The sequence below is a fragment of the Ambystoma mexicanum genome, chromosome 2q (assembly GCF_040938575.1).
Source record: "Ambystoma mexicanum isolate Mex_15411 chromosome 2q, UKY_AmexF1_1, whole genome shotgun sequence".
Lineage (NCBI taxonomy): Eukaryota > Metazoa > Chordata > Amphibia > Caudata > Ambystomatidae > Ambystoma > Ambystoma mexicanum.
In genome coordinates, this window is record NC_090924.1 from 879,090,050 (window position 1) to 879,110,684 (window position 20,635).

Consider the following 20,635-nt stretch of genomic DNA (forward strand, 5'->3'; position numbering starts at 1 on the left):
ATTAAGTATTTAAAAAACGTTTGGATGTCCTCGGGCATCTTGTTTGATATCACTGGCATTGCAATCTTTCCATCATGCACAACATTTTCAATGGACCAAATGTTAGAAAGTTGGCATCATCAAACTAACAAACCATTGACCAACTATGTGTAAGAAACCTATTGAAATCCTTTGTGCATCTTCAACATGAGCATACTTTACCGATTATTGCATACCTTGAGATTTGCAGCTTCCAACTTGCTTATGAATATAGAGCTAGCGATAGGTGGATACGCAGAATTTATAATTAGCCAACATACGTGTTTATGGGAGGGGCTCAATTATTCACTTGTATATCTTTTTCAGTGACAATTCAGGATCTAGGCCTCGATATGTCGTCCTGGCACATGGGCAAAGCATATTCTCTGATGGCTATTTGTAAATATTGGTTTGTGAAAGCTTTTTTCTGCACAGTATAAAATGGACCATTACAAATGTGTCTATGTACTATTACACACCACAACAAGTTAGTTAACCGTACCACAATGAAACATGTAAATGCTCTCACTGCAACCTAACAGACTTTCAGGCCGATTCATGGAATCAACGTGCGCCGAAAAAACGGCGAAAACGTGCGATTCGCAGTGAAATAGCGAAAATTGCAGTGCAAGTGCGATTATTGCATTGCAAGTGCGATTATCGCACAGAAAACATCGCACATCTATTCATGGAAGTCCGTGCACGCGCAAAATGTGGGATGTGCGCTGAAAAAGTGCGCAGCGCACGCTGGCGCACAGGTCATCGAACGCCGTGCGATAAGGCCACAGCGAATTCGTACATAGCGTGGCGCACATAACAAAAGTAGGCGTAACACGGGGCGTTACACGCAGAATGGGGAACAACTCGTGAAAATGTGGTCGTCACGGGGGAAGTACAGGAGGCAAGTGCGCAGAACGCCCACACGCTCGCCTACAACACGTATTCATGGAATCGAATAGGGAAAAACAGCGCACGGCCAAAGACACGCATAGGCCCATACATGTCCGCCACACGAAAGCAGGTGGTAGCGTCCCTGCGCAGGAAAAAAATGTGCGCCAAAGTTCTACACACGCGAGAAGTACCACGGGGGAGCGTGTGCGTGTATTCCAGGGGTGCGTGAGAAGTTCCACACGCGATCGGTCCTGGGGGAGCGTGTGCGTGTATTTCAGGGGTGCGCGAGAAGTTCCACACGCGATTGTCCTGTGCGCGTGTATTTCAGGGGTGCGCGAGAAGTTCCACACGCGATTGTTCTGTGCGCGTGTACTCCAGGGGTGCGCGAGAAGTTCCACACGCGATCGGGCCTGGGGGAGCGTGTGCGTGTATTTCAGGGGTGCGCGAGAAGTCCCACACGCGGTTGGCCTGGGTGCGTGTATTTCAGGGGCTCGCGGGTGTTTTCACACGCGATTGTCCTGGGCGCATGTATTTCAGGGGCCGCGGGTGTTTTCACACGCGATTGTCCTGGGCGCGTGTATTTCAGGGGTGCGCGAGAAGTTTCACACGCGATTGGCCTGGGTGCGTGTATTTCAGGGGCTCGCGGGTGTTTTCACGTGCGATTGTCCTGGGCGCGTGTATTTCAGGGGTGCGCGAGAAGTTCCACACGCGATTGGCCTGGGTGCGTGTATTTCAGGGGCTCGCTGGTGTTTTCACACGCGATTGTCCTGGGCGCGTGTATTTCAGGGGTGCGCGAGAAGTTCCACACACGATCGGGCCTGGGGGAGCGTGTGCGTGTTTTTCAGGGGTGCGCGAGAAGTTTCACACGCGATTGGCCTGGGTGCATGTATTTCAGGGGCCGCGGGTGTTTTCACACGCGATTGTCCTGGGCGCGTGTATTTCAGGGGTGCGCGAGAAGTTTCACACGCGATTGGCCTGGGTGCGTGTATTTCAGGGGCTCGCGGGTGTTTCCACACGCGATTGTCCTGGGCGCGTGTATTTCAGGGGTGCGCGAGAAGTTCCACACGCGATTGGCCTGTGTATGCCATTCCATTGGACCAAAGGCCCTGACAGCGCAGGCGCGTCTGTGACGTGGCACGCGCAGGCGTGTCCCTGTACGCGGGGGAATGTTACAAGACCAAAAACTGCACGTCCCAGTGTCAGCCCACGTGATTGGAGGATAGTGCCTCAGTGCGTATACGCGGAAGTGATGTTGGACGTGTGGTGCGGTTTAAAAGGTGCGTGTAGTACGTAATTTCCTTGTACGTGCTTCCCGTGGAGTGCGAGTGGGTGAAATCTGTACTTCTTGTCGGTTCACACGCGATTTACTTCACAGCGTTTCTAGTTCGTACTCCCTGTTACCTCTGTCAGTATTTTTCTGATTTTCTCTTCGACCGGTTTCCTCAAACAGCGTTGACTTCTCCTTTTGTCCTTTCTCCTCAGACAGTGTACAATTCTTCTTTTGGCGGGGGTGTTGCCAATGCGCACACGCGCGTATTTTTCACGCCTTTTTCCCAGGCAGACGGTGAGTCGGGCACGTATTTCCCAACTGTGCTAGCCCCGTGTGTAGCGTACCCCTTCAGAGGTCATTGTAGGCTGCGTGTGACACGCATACGTTCATTTCTGTGTTTCTGGGTGCCACAGCATAGTGCAGGTTCCTTTTCCCACGCACGTGGTCTATGAGGGGTCGCGTGCACGTCATTTTCTGTTTTAGGGGTGCCTGTGCGTTGCGTGACCCGTCATCTTTCCCCAGGGGTTACATACAGCCTTGCTAGAGCACTTGGGTACGAATTCCATCTAGTACCCTACCCCTTTGACCCCCAATTGCCCAGGACAATTGTCCACTGCAACTCCCATACGCACAACTCCATCAGTGCCATGGCTGGGAGGCAAGCAAGTGGTAAGGGTGGCAAAGGTGGCCGAGCCTCAAGAGGTGGGCATGGTGGGCGCGGTAGGGGACGTGGCCAGGATTTGCAGACTCCCCCAAGTCCCCCACGTGTGGAGGACCAGTCAGGGACACACATCCCCCCCCCCCATGGTTGAGGGAAACGTGGCTGGCACCATCCCTGCTCAGCCCTTGTTGGACCGGCCCGTTGTGGCACCTGACCTAGCACAGGGTGACTCCCAGGCTGACTTCCAGGTCGCCAAGTCTAGGCCACGGGTGGCAGCGCAAGCCAGTGTCACCAGGCCACGTGGTACAGGGGCAGCCATGTCATCTGCTGCCCCGAGTAGGCGGGGTGGGGAGGCTGCAGGGGCAGCTGCAGCTCCGTCCACCCCAGCTCTGACTCCCCCAGCAAGGACAGTGTTGGTCCCGGTACATCAGACTGAGGTTCCCCCTGCCATCATCACACTTCAGCTAATGCCTGCAGAAAGTCATGTGGTCAGTGTGCCATCGCACACTACTACTACACAGTCCACCGGTGCTCCTGCCTCTAGTGTCCAGAGCGGCGTAGGGCACTCCGGATCCCCACCACCCACAAAAAGAAAGAGGAAGAGTGCTCGTCCAGTACAGGCTGATGACCCTGACACGGCTACACGGTCCGCACGCCAAGGAAGCCTAGCTTCAATGATGCTGAACTGGATGCACTTGTGCAGTATGTGTCCGAACATGACGCCGAAATGTTGGTCACTTCAGGGTGTAGGATTACACCTGCTCGACGTCAGGCACACTGGCAGTCCATTGCGGACAGCATAAGTGCCCTTGGGTTTATGAGGCGCACAGCTGTTGAGTGCTACAAGCGCTGGAACGACCTTAAGCGTAGGGCAAAGAAAAAGCTGGCCTCAAGTCATGCCGCAACTCTGGTGACTGGAGGTGGGTCTCCACAGGAGGACATAGAACTCACTCTACATGAGCATGTTGCTGGGACCTACATCACAGAGGAGCAGATCCAAGGTGTGGGAGAACTGCCAGATTACGAGGCATTGTCCGGTGAGTGCACATGCATGTGTGTGTGATCCATGTGTATGTAGTTTGTGGGAGGGCATCTGGTTGAGTGCCAGGTCAGGGTGTGTGTGCCTGAGTGTTTTGTCCCACCCATGTGCTTCATCCAATGCATTCTGCGCCCCGGGATTTGGGTATTACAGTATCCCTTCTGGCCACAGTAGGCGTTTTGCACTACATTGCGCCAGTTGCCCTTGAAGTGGCATCTTGCTACCACATTGTTCCGTATTTAGCTGTGTTCATTCAGGCTGATTGTAGGAATTCACCTGGTTCTACTGCGCATCACTCTGCCCCATTGTCACATATATGACATGCCCATGGTACATGCCATCTGTGTGATGGCATGTGTCATGTATGTGTATTGGACATGCCACTCACAGGCCAATGTGTGTTGGCACTGCTAGCCAGCATGCAGCTGATGTGTTGCTCTCCCATCTTGGTGTCATCAGTGTCTGACATTTTCCTCCCCTTCCAACTCATGGACAGTGCATGCATGGGAGGGTTATAGTCATGTGGGACATGTGTGGTACTGTAGCTTGTCTGGCCTAATAGCGTGCCATGGTGCTAATGCCTGTTTAAATTTTTTGTCTTTCTTGTTTTTGCAGAGGATGACGCACCTGATGCTGTTGAGGGAGAGGAGATGGTGCAGGCCCAGGAGGGATCTGAAGCACGACCAGGCACCAGTGGGGGACGTGGTTTGGTAGTGGGGGAGAACCCTCTCTTGCTGCAGGCCATACTGTCCCGGGGTGTCCCTGGCTGCACCTCCCCAGAACTCTTTTCAGGTGTTGATTCGGATGAGGCCTATGTGGATTCGCAGGTATGTGTTCATGGAAGGGATACTGTTCTGTCCAACCCACCTGCACCAGGGGTAGAGCCCACTATGGGGATGTCAGTGGTGGTAGGTGCGCCTGTGGTGGTTACGGATGCAGGGCCACACTCCGCAACATCTGATCCTGTTCCTGGGCCAGCAGTTCAGAGGGGAAATGCAGTCCTGCAGCCTCAGGCAGTGCCGACACAGCAAGGCGCAGTTCGCCTTGCCCCAGACAGGTGTGGTGCCCGCCAACGCGGTGGCCGACCGCCACCAGGCAATACCACATGGGAGCAATCCATTTACGGTATGGCCAACCAACAGGCAGAATCATCCGAAATGATTGCTCAAGCCATGGAGAGGGTGGCCACTTCCATTGTCCCCCCAGAAAGGCAGATGGAGCTACTACAGCAGGCAACAGACTCCATTTGCCAATCAGTCGGGGAGGAAATGTTGGCGTCCAACAGGTACAGACAGGCGGCCCTGGACAATCTGAGGGAATCAATTTCTATAGATGCCCAGGGACAGAGGGAAGCCCTGAGGGGAGAGGTCCGGCACCTCAGGCAGACTCTTGTGGATCTTGAGGCTTTCACTGTCACCAGGACGGAACAGCTGCTGGAGCGCGTCACCCATACGCTCTCAGCAGAGATGCAGGCAACTCGGGCGGAGGTCCGGGCAACACGTCGGGTGTTGCATGGGGATCGCCGCACCATATCCCTCCAGAACGAGGGCTTCCAGGCCCGCATGCTTGCTGCCATGGAGGACCAAACTAGGGCATTGGTGGGCTGCCTCCCATGGCACCACCACCTCCTGTGGCAGCAGAGGTTGAGGAGAGCGAATCCAGCAGTGAATCTCCAACTATTTAGTAGCCGTGCAGGCCATGAGCCCATGGAGGTGTTTTTTTTTCGCAACATTCACGCAGGTGGCTGATGGTGGGCACCCTGTCCTCGGACCTCCTGGGTGGCCTCCCCCAAACCCCCTTGCCCACACATTGCCATTTTTGATTTTTGATTTTTTTATTGCAGTGTGTTGCCTTGTGTGGCTCCCGTGGGCATCCACTATATTCCGGCTGGGCACATGCAGGCTTGTCCTGAGTTTGGGTTAGATGCTTGGGTCAGTGAGACACACACCCCTCCTGCTTCCCGTTTCCATGGGCTTGCAAAGGGTGTGCCCAAGTGACAGTGAATTACACAGTGACGTTGGACTCCCATGAGCTGTGTGGGCAGTCTGTAGTCAATACGGTGTATACATTCCTAGTGCATATTGTTGTTGTATTGTGCACTGCATGGTGTATTGATGTGTGCTTGTGCATCCATGTCTCCCTCCTAATTTGCAGGTTCATTCCTCATGTCTTCACAAGGCCGTCCACTTTGGAGATGGAGCTTATGTTGTGAGCAGTGGACTTCCAGATGTGTGTGGCAACAACACTGTACAGTTGGAGGTGGTGGATGTGCTGGCATTCTCATGTTGTAAGACTACGTATCCTTTGCCTTAGTACTGTCATGTTTATGCTATGTCGATTGTATTGTGGTAAGTATTTGGTCATGTGTGTTGTTGTTTCTACATTTATGTGGGCATATTGTGTGTGGCCAGTTTCCATTAGGGACACTGTACTTTGTGACACGTGTCATGTTTGGGGGATGACTTTGTTTGCTCTCACATGGCATGTCATGCCATGGTGTGTTGGGTGGCGGTGCTGGGGAGGGGTTGGGTGACATGGCACTGTTGTCATGTTGTGTCTTGCAAGGGGGTAATGATTTTAGCAGCATAGAAGTGTGTCTTTTGAACACAGCATTGGTGGTGTTTGTGTAGGTAGGGAAGCACACAATGGAACACTTCCAGATGTACAATCTCAGGCTGGTATGGTTGTGACAGTTGACTGTCCATTGACACATCATAATTGTCAGTAACAATCATCATTGATTGTCAGCTGGTATGTGCCAGGACTGTGTGCACTCCACAGGGGTGTGATTTTATGTGAAGTAATTAGCCACGAGCTGCGTACGGGCTGCCTCACCCCATGCCCTTTCCCCTCCCATGCGCAGTGGGCATGCATGTGGTTGGGGATGTGGGGGCACCACTATGTCCATGGCCAGGCCCCGGCGTGTTGCAATGTTGTGCAGGACACATGCTGCCACTATGATCCTACACACTACCGGGGGAGCGTATAACAGCTGGCCGCCAGAACGGTCAAGGGAGCGGAAGCGTGACTTGAGCACTCCGAATGTGCGCTCCACGATGCCCCGGGTTGCAATGTGGGCTGTGTTGTATCTTACCTGGGGTGGCGTGGTGGGGTTCCGAATTGGCGTCATCATGTGGGTGCTGAGAGGGTAGGCACTGTCCCCTGGGGTGGTGGTGATGGGTATCATCAGTGGGGTTGTGACATTACTCAGTATCTGACATACATGCATGCGCAGTGGCATTTATACTCACCGAGCAGCCATGTATCGCCATGCCGCCCAGCTTCTATGTCCCGGTTTAGGGTAGACATTCTGTAGATGAAACTGTCGTGGGTGGAGCCTGGATAGTTGGCGTACACTGAGGTGATGATTCCCTTGGCATCACATACTACCTGGGCGTTGATGGAATGCCAGTGCTTGCGGTTTCTATAGATGTGCTCAGTTGCCGTGGGGGGACGTAGAGCCACATGGGTGCAATCAATGGCACCTAGCACTTTGGGGAATTGTGCCACCCTTTAGAAGTCCTGGGCAACAGCCTGCCTTTCTGCAGGTGTTCTGGGCAGGTATATGTGCCTGCGGACTGATGGGCGTGCATTGATGATGGCCAAGACCTGGTGTAGGCAGCGTGACTGTGTGGCCTGTGACACCCCCCCCACTATGGCACTTGTCCGCTGAAATGATCCAGTGGCCAGGAAGTTCAGTACATTGAGGACCTTCTCCAGGGGGCTGAGTGCTTGGGAGCACAGGATGGTTGATGTGAGGTCATCCTCCCACTCACTGACCAGGTCGAGTATTATGTGAGGTGGAAACCTGTACCTCCCATACACATGGTCATCAGGCTTCCCAAAAAGGCTGGTTCTGGGTGTAAAAATTCTGGCCCGGACTATCCTCCTCCTCCTCCTCCTCCGGTATCCCACGGCCACTGCTGCTAGGAACGGTATGTTCATCCTGGCGTCTGAGCTTGTTTGTTGTTTGCGTGCACTTTTATGCTGTGCGGGTGGACCCTACTTCCTGCTGGCATACGTGTTTCCGGATTGGCCACGTTCGTTTCCATGAATACGTGTTGTAGGCGAGCGTGTGAAACTTCCTGCGCAGCCCTGGAATACCCGCACGCAGCCCAATCGCGTGTGAAACTTCCCGCGCACCCCTGAAATACACGCACGCAGCCCAATCGCGTGTGTAACTTCCCACGCACCCCTGAAATACACGCACGCAGCCCAATCGCGTGTGGAACTTCCCGCGCACCCCTGAAATACACGCACGCAGCCCAATCGCGTGTGGAACTTCCCGCGCACCCCTGAAATACACGCACGCAGCCCAATTGCGTGTGAAACTTCCCGCGCACCCCCGAAATACCCGCACGCAGCCCGATCGCGTGTGAAACCACCCGCGAGCCCCTGAAATACACGCGCCCAGGCCAATCGCGTGTGGAACTTCTCGCGCACCCCTGAAATACACGCACGCAGCCCAATCGCGTGTGAAACCACCCGCGAGCCCCTGAAATACACGCGCCCAGGCCAATCGCGTGTGGAACTTCTCGCGCACCCCTGAATTACACGCACACGCTCCCCCAGGCCCGATTGCGTGTGAAACCACCCGCGAGCCCCTGAAATACACGCGCCCTGGCCAATCGCGTGTGGAACTTCTCGCGCACCCCTGAATTACACGCACACGCTCCCCCAGGCCCGATCGCGTGTGAAACCACCGCGCGAGCCCCTGAAATACACGCGCCCAGGCCAATCGCGTGTGGAACTTCTCGCGCACCCCTGAAATACACGCACCCAGGCCATTCGCGTGTGGAACTTCCCGCGCACCCCTGAAATACACGCGCCCAGGCCAATCGCGTGTGGAACTTCTCGCGCACCCCTGAAATACACGCACACGCTCCCCCAGGCCCGATGGCGTGTGAAACCACCCGCGAGCCCCTGAAATACACGCGCCCAGCCCAATCGCGTGTGGAACTTCCCACGCACCCTTGAAATACACGCACGCAGCCCAATCGCGTGTGGAACTTCCCACGCATCCCTGAAATACACGCGCCCAGGGCAATCGCGTGTGAAACTTCCTGTGCACCCCTGAAATACACACACGCAGCCCAATTGCGTGTGAAACTTCCCGCGCACCCCTGAAATACACGCACGCAGCCCAATCGCGTGTGGAACTTCCCGCGCACCCCTGAAATACACGCGCCCAGGCCAATCGCGTGTGGAACTTCCCGCGCACCCCTGAAATACACGCGCCCAGGGCAATCGCGTGTGAAACTTCCCGCGCACCCCTGAAATACATGCGCCCAGGGCAATCGCATGTGGAACTTCCCGCGCACCCCTGAAATACACGCGCCCAGGCCAATCGCGTGTGGAACTTCTCGCGCACCCCTGAATTACACGCACACGCTCCCCCAGGCCCGATCGCGTGTGAAACCACCCGCAAGCCCCTGAAATACACGCACCCAGGCCAATCGCGTGTGGAACTTCTCGCGCACCCCTGAAATACACGCACCCAGGCCATTCGCGTGTGGAACTTCCCGCGCACCCCTGAAATACACGCACGCAGCCCAATCGCGTGTGGAACTTCCCGCGCACCCCTGAAATACACGCACGCAGCCCAATCGCGTGTGGAACTTCCCGCGCACCCCTGAAATACACGCACGCAGCCCAATTGCGTGTGAAACTTCCCGCGCACCCCCGAAATACCCGCACGCAGCCCGATCGCGTGTGAAACCACCCGCGAGCCCCTGAAATACACGCGCCCAGGCCAATCGCGTGTGGAACTTCTCGCGCACCCCTGAATTACACGCACACGCTCCCCCAGGCCCGATTGCGTGTGAAACCACCCGCGAGCCCCTGAAATACACGCGCCCTGGCCAATCGCGTGTGGAACTTCTCGCGCACCCCTGAATTACACGCACACGCTCCCCCAGGCCCGATCGCGTGTGAAACCACCGCGCGAGCCCCTGAAATACACGCGCCCAGGCCAATCGCGTGTGGAACTTCTCGCGCACCCCTGAAATACACGCACCCAGGCCATTCGCGTGTGGAACTTCCCGCGCACCCCTGAAATACACGCGCCCAGGCCAATCGCGTGTGGAACTTCTCGCGCACCCCTGAAATACACGCACACGCTCCCCCAGGCCCGATGGCGTGTGAAACCACCCGCGAGCCCCTGAAATACACGCGCCCAGCCCAATCGCGTGTGGAACTTCCCACGCACCCTTGAAATACACGCACGCAGCCCAATCGCGTGTGGAACTTCCCACGCATCCCTGAAATACACGCACCCAGGGCAATCGCGTGTGAAACTTCCTGTGCACCCCTGAAATACACACACGCAGCCCAATCGCGTGTGAAACTTCCCGCGCACCCCTGAAATACACGCACGCAGCCCAATCGCGTGTGGAACTTCCCGCGCACCCCTGAAATACACGCGCCCAGGCCAATCGCGTGTGGAACTTCCCGCGCACCCCTGAAATACACGCGCCCAGGGCAATCGCGTGTGAAACTTCCCGCGCACCCCTGAAATACATGCGCCCAGGGCAATCGCATGTGGAACTTCCCGCGCACCCCTGAAATACACACGCCCAGGCCAATCGCGTGTGGAACTTCTCGCGCACCCCTGAATTACACGCACACGCTCCCCCAGGCCCGATCGCGTGTGAAACCACCCGCAAGCCCCTGAAATACACGCGCCCAGGCCAATCGCGTGTGGAACTTCTCGCGCACCCCTGAAATACACGCACCCAGGCCATTCGCGTGTGGAACTTCCCGCGCACCCCTGAAATACACGCGCCCAGGCCAATCGCGTCTGGAACTTCTCGCGCACCCCTGAAATACACGCACACGCTCCCCCAGGCCCGATGGCGTGTGAAACCACCCGCGAGCCCCTGAAATACACGCGCCCAGCCCAATCGCGTGTGGAACTTCCCGCGCACCCCTGAAATACACGCACGCAGCCCAATCGCGTGTGGAACTTCCCACGCACCCCTGAAATACACGCGCCCAGGGCAATCGCGTGTGAAACTTCCCGCGCACCCCTGAAATACACACACACAGCCCAATCGCGTGTGAAACTTCCCGCGCACCCCTGAAATACACGCGCCCAGGCCAATCGCGTGTGGAACTTCCCGCGCACCCCTGAAATACACGCACCCAGGCCATTCGCATGTGGAACTTCTCGCGCACCCCTGGAATACACGCACCCAGGCCATTCGCGTGTAGGACTTCTCGCGCACCCCTGAAATACACGCACACGCTCCCCCTGGCCCGATCGCGTGTGAATCTTCTCGCGCACGCGTGTTCCTGGCACCCGTAATACGCGTTCCCCGCTTTTGCCAGTCCGGTAAACTGGTACAGTGTTGGCGCAGCCCTTTGTGATGGTTTTGCGATCTTGATGGCTTTTCCTTGCGCGAGGGCGTTCTTGGGGGCGTAACTGGCGCTGCTGCAGGGTCGCTGTGCCACTCTGCGCCACGTCTGCTTTTGGAGGCGAGAATCCATGAATACGCTGTGCGCGGGAATTGGTTTTATCGCACGCGGCTGGCGCAGACATTCGCACGGGCACGCTGTGCGCCAGCCGCGTGCAACACTTTTGAGGGGAATTACATGAATCGGCCTGTTTGACCAAATGAACGTGTTTTGGTTGCGTGTCAGTTAACGGGAATTTTTGGTCACGAGCATCACAGAGATTGAGTTTATTAGTAACAGAAGAAGCCATTTGATGGATGAACATGTTTTTCGGATACACTGATACAAGTGATTAGATATTCTAGATGAATGATTTAATTTTCATTAACCTCGTTATTGCACGCTTATAGATTCTTCACAGAATTGTCTTTTACGTTGAGAAGGAAATACTTATCTTTCACGGCAGGCATACATGATTTAGAAACACACAGGATTATTAATTCATCATCCTCACCATACGATATGAATTTGTCTCAGTCTCTGCCCAATTGTGCTCCAATGTGTCAAGTATCCTTTTATGTGCATCATGAATGTCACTTTGTGTTTTTTTTCTTTCCATTATTTTCTTTGGTTTTAGTTTCAGATTGTTCTCTCTATGGTTGTCTTCTTAACTAAATTAACTGACGCCAGTGTTGCTTTGTTCCTGTGGTACTTAATTATGGTTATATGGCACATGGTGGTGGTAAATGACACTGGGTGACATGTTTTAATCGTCCTGTGCATTTCTTTTTTTTAATTTATTTTTGTAATGTGTAGTCGATGTGTGCTCAAAATGACTACATGCTTAAAATAAAAACGTGCATAACCAGTCCAATATGCCAACCAGGACTGTTTAGCACTGCTGTGTGCAATTTTGTTGTTAGGGTAGAATGTCCTTTTCGGGGTTCCCTTTTGTAATTGTGCGAGTCCCCTAAACCCTTTGCTGGATTTTTTAATTCCTTTTTTTTTGGCTAGAAGGACTTCTACTGAATTCCCGCTGCCAATGCAACTAATTTTGTTTGTTCTGCAGTTGGTAGTCCATGTGGCTTCAAATTGGTTTGAGGCCTACCACACCAACAAATTCACAAGTGATTGGGTGTACCCAAGCGTTTGAAGGTTTAACAGGCCCGTCCCAATAGGTTGGCTTCAAATCGTAAATGCTGCATGCCTCTGGGTTGCTGGGTTGGCGGGCTGGTTTAGCCAACCCCAGAGTGGTTGTGTGGGAGACCCTGTACCATATTTCATTAAGGAAGGAGAGCAGAAAAGCAGACTCCCAATTGCCTATTGTTGGAAGAGCTGCTGGGAAAGGATGCTGGGTCTTCAGACGCCTGCTCATGTCTCCCAAGTACAAACAAGAAGGCAGCTGTGCCCAGATCAATGAAGGCTTAGCACTCCGTATATATTCTCTTCCTTTGTCCTATTGGGGTATTTTTGTTAGAAGAGGACTGATTATTCCAGTGGCTATGTGAGCTTTACTAATAACCCCATCAGCTCTGTTGTATTAGCCCCACCTTCTGTGATGTTTCCTCACACTGTTTTGCTGGAATATTCTGCTGCTTCCCTCCCTCTTTCATTGCTGACTCCTCCAGGTCTTTAGTGCTGGTGCTCCTTGGAAGCCTTCCTGTTCTTGCTGGACCTCTGAGATGGAAGCCCAGCTGCCTTGCTGGAGTTCTGGGTGGCTTGCTCCTACTCTGCCTAAACCTGCTCATTGTGGGATGTATTGAGCCACCTTCTGGAGCCATATTCCATTGTGGAATTGTCTCTGCTGCCTGGCTGCATTCTTTCTTCTCCCCAGGGCTGCCCGTGACTCTTACTTGCTGCTGACTTCCCCTTCTCATAGTGATCTGGGTTCACAACTTACCTTTTCTTCAGGAATTTGTTGTCCTGATTGGTACCTATGAGGCTCCTACTCCACTGAAATGGAAACCACACGCACCTCCAACCAGACCCATTCCTGATGCCAAGACCTACGTGTGCACACACTGTCCCGTGGTTGTTTCCGATGTAGCCACCTGCCTGAGAAAGTTTTTCTAAGTACTTGGCCCAATTCTATTGCTGGCCCCGTCCTCCAATGTCCTCTGGCTCTGGGTTCAGAGTGTCTTCTGTGCCTCCCTGGACTGCGTCAGTATTACGTGTGTGATTAGAAGTCGCACACAGTTGCCATCCTTCTCCAGGCCTCTGGGTTTGGAACTGTGATCTGGAATTCTTTTGTGGGGGTCGTCAGGACTTCTTAGCTGGTGGTTGCTCCTTCCCCTGCACCTATAGACTGTAAGTAACTTTCCCCTGTAACCAAATGAGACCTATTGGGTTGTAGCCACTGATTCCAATGGGAAAACTTTGAAAACCATTGATTCCAATGGGAGAACTTTGAAAACTCTGATAACGTGACTTGAATTGGTACTTACCTTTAATTTGCCATTTTTCACTGGCTCCCTTGGGGCCCTGGAGTTTTGAAGACAATCAGGTTATTTTTAAAAGTCTATTGTATTATAGTTATCATTTATATAGCGCCTTTTGCCATTATTATACCCTCAATGTGCTGGTGGTAGGAACGCATTCGGGACCGAAGTCCAGAGTGTTGGAGATCAGGAATAGGATTAGAATGCGTATGTGGATTTGGCCAAATAAGGTTTAGCAGGGCTGGCCATGCTCCAGTAGAAAGCAACCACAAGGACAGGCATGCGGATGGCGCTGAGAGGAGTCAGGAGATGGCGAGAGTGCTAGAGACTCGCTATGTGTCCAGCTTGCCCTAATTTGTCATAGGTCTTCACTGCTGATGTCAGAGGTGTTCAACTGTGTTCTGGTGTAGGTAGGCAGAACAATTATGTGACCAGCAAGACCGAATTAGCTGTTTTCTTTGCTGTGTTCTGATGTGTGCAGGTAGCCATGCCTGTGACCAGTGTCCACCGGAGTATTGCGTTATATGTACCTAGTAGTTGAAATAGAGATTTGTTGTATATGCGCCCGATCAGGTGGTGGCATCGTCTGTCGGTTCTTGCTGCTGTGACAAGAAGGTTAGCAACAGTCTAGACTTCATAAATTGCCACTTGAGTAGCACAGTCCATACTTTCAGGCTTTTCCAGGAGGAGTGGTTGGTAAATCTTCCCAGATATTGTGTGCATGCTAAACCTTAATAGTTGTTACCTTTACCATGGGAGGCCAACCATATAGTTCATCCACTTACTGGTGATGTTATATTCATTTTAGAATAATAAACCATTGCACTTCACTCAGAATGTATTCCATGTGTTATCTTAATTGTGTATCTTAATATCTAATTGTTGCTACTGAGGTTTGTGGGTGAACTGGGACTTTTATTGTCCAAGTACAATAGCATCTTGATTTACTTACGTAATCTGTGAGTGTGATGGGCTCCCTTACTGTTTTAGCCCCTTTTCCTCCTTTCATAGCATGTACAGTGCACAGTATTTCACCATGTGACTGTCTTTTTTCCTGTTTTAGAGGGAGTTGGGATTCTTTTAACCCTTACTGTTTTTATATGAATACACTGTTGTTTTGCTTACCTAGCTATAGTACTTGTTTGACTGTGTTTTACCTATCAATACTTGTAATAAATTTGCACCAGATCCCGAGTTGCAGTGGGGAGGTGAATCCCCATTCCCTTTGGATCCCTTGGGCTTGGGAGTTTCTTTGCGCTATTAGTGCTGGCGTAATTAGAGCTAAAATTAGGAGGATAATGGTGATTTTTCCTCCAGCAAGAAGCTGGAGGTCAAACTCATTTTCTGCCCTACTCGCGATTGGGCGGAGCAGTAAATGCAGCTTTAATAGCGTTACCGCCGCATTTTACCGCTTCACCCAACTCGTGATGACCCACAACGACAGGGCATGATTTGGAGAATGCATGTTCCATCTATTATGACTTCTGTTGTTGCCGCCAGTATGTTCAAGGTAATTGTGAAGGGGCATGCATGCCCACTGCTCTTCTATTTAGCACTGTAGTAAATTACATGAAACCAAATGCTCTATTTAAATATAATGTACAATGTTTAATAAATCAAATATGTTTTCCTTCCTTTCCATAGATGTTGCTCACAGTATAAGGAATACGCTTTAATACATTTTAATGTAAAATATATGTGCTACCTTTACTTAAATGTTCCATATATTGCAAGAGCACCGTGACCTTAAAATCATGTTTTTGTCTTCTCTTGTTTTTGAAATTGTAGGTGTGTGCAATACCGACAACTTCAGTTTGCTCTCCATCACGATAGATTATGGTCCTTTTGGGTTCATGGAGTCATACGATGCCGGTAAGTAAAGCACATAACAGTCCTCACGGGAAATGGTTTTTTTCTGTTTCTACACCATAAGAATTGTGGCCACGTTTCATTCTCTTGTCCGGTAAGTCATAGGGCCTCATTACACGGTAAGGGTTTACCGGTAAACCCTTACCGCCTTACTACGAGGTCCCTTTGCGGGTTGGAGAATTTAGCGCCTGCTTTTTGCAGGTGTTAAAAACCAACCCGCAAAGGGACCAGGGAGCTAATTACGGTACCGCAATTTGCGGTGCCGTAATTGGCACCTTCCCCATTCCCATTATGCACTATGGGGCAAAAATGGGAATGGGGAAGGGCAATGGGGGAAGGGGGAATTACCGCCCCACCAACCTTGGAATAGGGCAGTAATTCCCCTTTCCACCAAGGCGGTGCCGGTATTTTACCGGCATGGAACAAGGTGCTATTAGCACCTTGGTCCACCGCCGTCTGTTTAATGAGGCCCATAGTTTCTACAGAAGAGATTGATTTAATGCATACATGCTGATCTTTAATAATTCAGAATGGAAGGGACGCCGCTGACAACATGTGGGCCATGTCATTCAGGAGGATCGGAGACTAGGGTAAGAGCTGCAGAACCAGCTACCAGTCCAAAAGGCCAACTGGTTGCCTTAAAGAAAATGGTTTTCGGGTTCCATTGACATCTTCATTGTTTGGTCATCAGCCCGGTCATCAGACAGGCACGTGGTTAGTGCAAAGGGAAGAGCATCCTAAAAACCACTTTCTAAATGGAAGAAGCACTGGAAAACATTCACATATACAAAAAACATTGACAAAGTCACTGGCTTTCGGCAGTCAGAGTATACGGTTTCTATTGTGAAGTCCCTGCAGAACAAAATCATACCGCCTGCAATTGCGAAGCCAGATGTGCTCACCACTGCCGGCTTTGTGTGTGCTTAAGACTCAAGGTTTTCTCCGACACTCTGCCACCAACGATCCTGTTCACAAGGCTGATTGCACAAAGTAACCAAACCCTTCATTTACTGGTAGCTACTCAGTCACGCACTCTTCACCCTAATGATAGGCATGATATACAGGTAGCAAACCTTTCACCTAACATCAGCCAATACAATTCAGGTAATTCAGCTAATGGCAGGTATGTACAGAGAGTACACTGCACCTAAGGCTGGGGTAAGTGCATTGTGTACTCTTCATGGCAAGTTCTCCCAATATTAAAATTGCATTTTCTCCAGCATGGGATCTTTCATGGATTCACATGCTCATGGCTATTCCCCGTTGTCAGGCTGGAAATCCTCAGTAATGTTAAAGCAGTTTAGCTTTACAGCTTAAGAAAATGCTGGTCTCTTAGATAGCCCATTGCTTTCACTTTGGTTCGTACTGCACCATCCAATGGCACTAGACCTCCTTAGCTCCATCCCTGGTGGCCATCTTCAGATTTCTTAGTTCACATTTACGTGTTGGGAGTCCCTGTGTTTCGCTCATCTAAATAGAAACTTTTCTCATCTATGTTTGGTATATCTTCAAACTTTTTTCTTCATCATCGGTCTCATCTGGGACTGCCGGGAACTGGGATCCATTGTCGGTGAGGATCTGGACTCGGCCTCGGTGCAAAGTCATGCCTCTGTCAGGATTGGCAGCTCTGCAGTAAAAACTCCCTCTACGAAGAGTTTGAGGTCTCAAGAGGACACTTCCTAGGAGAAGAAACCAAAAAGGGCACATGGGCATAAGTCACACACCTCAACTGCCCTTCCGTCGACAGCTACGATGGCAGCCACGACACCATCATTCATACCATCGATGGCTCTGTCCACGATAACAACACCCATGATCACCATGACAGGATCATAGTCGTCCAGCAAACAACATCCATTAACATCTACGACATTGACGACGACAACACTGTCGACGAGCCACAAGCACAAATCGTCATCTGAGCCATTTTCTTTGTCGACGACACTCCCGTCGATGGCCCCGTCGATGAGTCGATGAATCTACCACGACTGTGCTGTCTACGATTGAACTGTCGACCACCCCGTCCATGGTTTCGACCATCGTGCCCAGCTGTTTTCTCTGGTGCCTATGGCCATTGCAACACCACCTGTCTAAATGCTACAGGAGGGTAGTACGTTGGAAGAAGAGCCTCTGGAGTCTTTAATTTTTGGATCAGGAGGAGATATAAGAGCAGCCTGACCCTTTTCTACTAGCACCTCATCAACCGGTGCGTCCTCCAGCACCTCATCAACCAGTACGTCTACCACTTCCACCATGTCAGGTCCCAGGTTCTCACGCAGAGGCAGCACTAACTCCTTCCTCCCCTTGAGAGTCTTGGGGCCTGCACTAATAGTAACACAGGTAAGCCATGACGCCAACAGGAAAAGAGGGTTAGGGTCCATGGATTGGATTGGATTGGAAGGGGTTGTGAGGATAACCAGGAAGAGGGTTAGGGAGAGGTTGTGGATAGGTATGGGTATAACAGAAAAAGTATGCTCCTTGGCTCTAGCAGATTGGTTGTATGCATACACACACTGGCATGCATTCACACAAAAATGTAGACACTCAGAGGAATTTCTGAGTTGTTGTTCAACCATGATGACCGATGGCATCACCTAGTTACTTCACTGAGTTACATTGCCCAAGAAATTATTAGAGTGCACTCCTAGTAACCCTAGGTTTTTGGTGACTCAGTTACCACTTTAGCTAACACACACCTTTGGCTAACACACTGATTTGGCTAACACACTGCTTTGGCACATTAGTCTGTGAACCAACCTTTCCTGTTAGTCTCCTTTGGCATTGCATTGATTTGCACTGCGCAGCATTGCATCTACATTCGTTAGTACCCAAAAACGTAAAACACTTAGCTTCGCTGTCCTCTGTTTTATGAGGCATGGTTCTGCGCTGTCTCCTGGTTCACAGCTGATGGCTGTATGCCGTAATACTGGTTTCTGCAGTCTGCCAGAAATATACAAATTAGGTGTTTGGCCAAAATAAACATTGTGATCAAACGGATCGTATCAGATTAATGCCATTGTTTTCTCAATAACGTTATTAACTTGATCGTCACATGCGGGTTAGTGTGCAAACGAGACCTGGTGCCTTCGGGACCCGATGACTCAGGTTAATGTTTGCATGCAGTTAGTACTAATGTGCTAAAACAAGGAGCGGCTTTGCCGCAGCACTTATCTCTTGTAGAGTGGGGCATGGTCAGGATTCAGGACCCACTGTGAGTATTGTCTGGAGAGAGTCTCTGGTGCCCCAATCTAGGCAGAGCACGCAAGCACGAACAAGCGTTCGTTGCACGTGCATGCACACTGATGCAGACGTGGTCCTCGGAGCATCCAGGCTCTGTGACCTCAATGCTGGGGCTGCTGGTGGTTGAAGTCCTTTTCCTGTTTCTCCCTTCCTGTGTGTCTTTTCTACTGGGGCTGCTGGTAATAGCAGTTCCTCTGGGGTTGCTGAGAAAGGCAAGTCCTTTCCTGGTTCTCTTTTGTGTATTATGTTCTGCTGGCTCTGGTTTCTCCCAGTGCAATAATGCCTGACCATGGGTGTTATCCTGAGCAGCTCACACCTACAAGAATGGCATGTATGGCATCTGCCATGAGTCTTTTTACTGTATGTTCTTGAAGCCCCCAAAATACCCACTGTACCCGCCAGTACCTTTTGCATTCTGACCTGCTTCCTGACACCTTCTGCACTCATCGCTGTGCCTGCAGTTCCCATGGGAACACCATCAGCACCTAGGGATTTGTCACTAGACATCTTGTCCACTTTGCAAACCTTGGTGACGGAACTGCAACACCGCCTACCTCCTCCGGCCCATCAAGGTGCCCCTAGTAGGAGTCCTCCATCACGACCTGCACGGGAAGATGTAATCCCCCAGCCTCTGCCTCCTAAACTAGGGCCACGTTTGTCAGGTCCAGTGGCTGCTCTCACGGACACGGATACCAGTCTGCACACAGACACGTCACAGGGGATCCATGCTACTACTGATGATTATGATGACCAAGTGCTAGCGGATGGAGAACCTCCTGAGGTACCCTCTACACGGAACAGAAAAAAGAAGCCTCTAGAAAATCAGTGGTGGCCATCCTTGTGCTAGATGGCATCTGGGACGATGGTTTATTGGTCATGAAAAACCCTTTTTCGGCACCATCGATGAAGGATCGTCTGGAAAAGAAATATAAAGTTCCAGACACAGCGCCCAAGTATCTTCGCACTCAGACATCTTTAGACTCTTTGGTCTCGGCTACAGTAAGGAAGAGATCTGCTAACCTGTCCTCCCCATCCATGTTTCCCCCTGACAAGAAGGGAAAGCAGCTGGATGCTTTCGTAAAGTGGGTAATTACCACAGCATCTACTACGATCAAGGGTGCAAACTCATTGGCCATTACTTCCCAGTTTTACTGGGAATTGTGGTATGAGATGGGTCCCATCTTGGATTTCCTACCTGACGGCAAGAGGGATGAAGCTTTGGCCTTGCTACATGAGGGTAAAGCTGCATCTGATCACGCCTTGGATATTGCGGATACAGGGTTCCACCAGATGGGAAATGGGGCCATTCTGAGGCACCAGGGGTTGTTGAAGGCCATGAATTTCTGCCCTGACGCGCAATCTAAGTTCATCGACATGCCCTTTGACTGTGTCGACCTCTTTGGTAAAACGGTTGACGAGACCCTAGAGTTTGGACATTACGCACTGCCTTTAGAATGCTGTGCCATCCTGGTGAAGGCTATGGCTCCATCTACTCCATCATGCTACAGGCATAAGTGGAAGCGTTTTACAATAGAGCGTCATTCGCAACAGGTCGACCCTTTTCGAATCAAGCCTTCTCAGATCCTCCATATTTGCTATCCTTAGCAGACGCAGGCTTTGCACACTGTGACAAATCCCAGGGAATTGTCACTTCTTCCATGGTGAAGGCCCCTTTCCATGAGGTCAGGGAGGTGAGGGCGCTACCCGATAGTCCCCCTGGCGGTGGTACTCAGCGGGCAGATCTCATGGGAGGGGAAATCCTTCATGGGATGGGTGACAATGAACCTGGGAGAATGCAGTATCCATTCACCTCC

At 51.5% G+C, this 20,635-nt stretch overlaps 1 protein-coding gene across 7 annotated transcripts in view; it reads left to right on the plus strand.

The window, feature by feature from the left end:
• Window positions 1–20,635, plus strand: part of LOC138569804 (protein adenylyltransferase SelO-like) — a 1,380,025-nt gene that overhangs the window by 863,447 nt on the left and 495,943 nt on the right. For all 7 annotated transcript variants that reach the window (XM_069648140.1, XM_069648139.1, XM_069648135.1 and 4 more), the window contains one exon: window positions 15,501–15,584. In XM_069648140.1, the coding sequence (XP_069504241.1) occupies window positions 15,501–15,584 (84 nt within the window). The remainder of the gene's footprint in view (window positions 1–15,500; window positions 15,585–20,635) is intronic.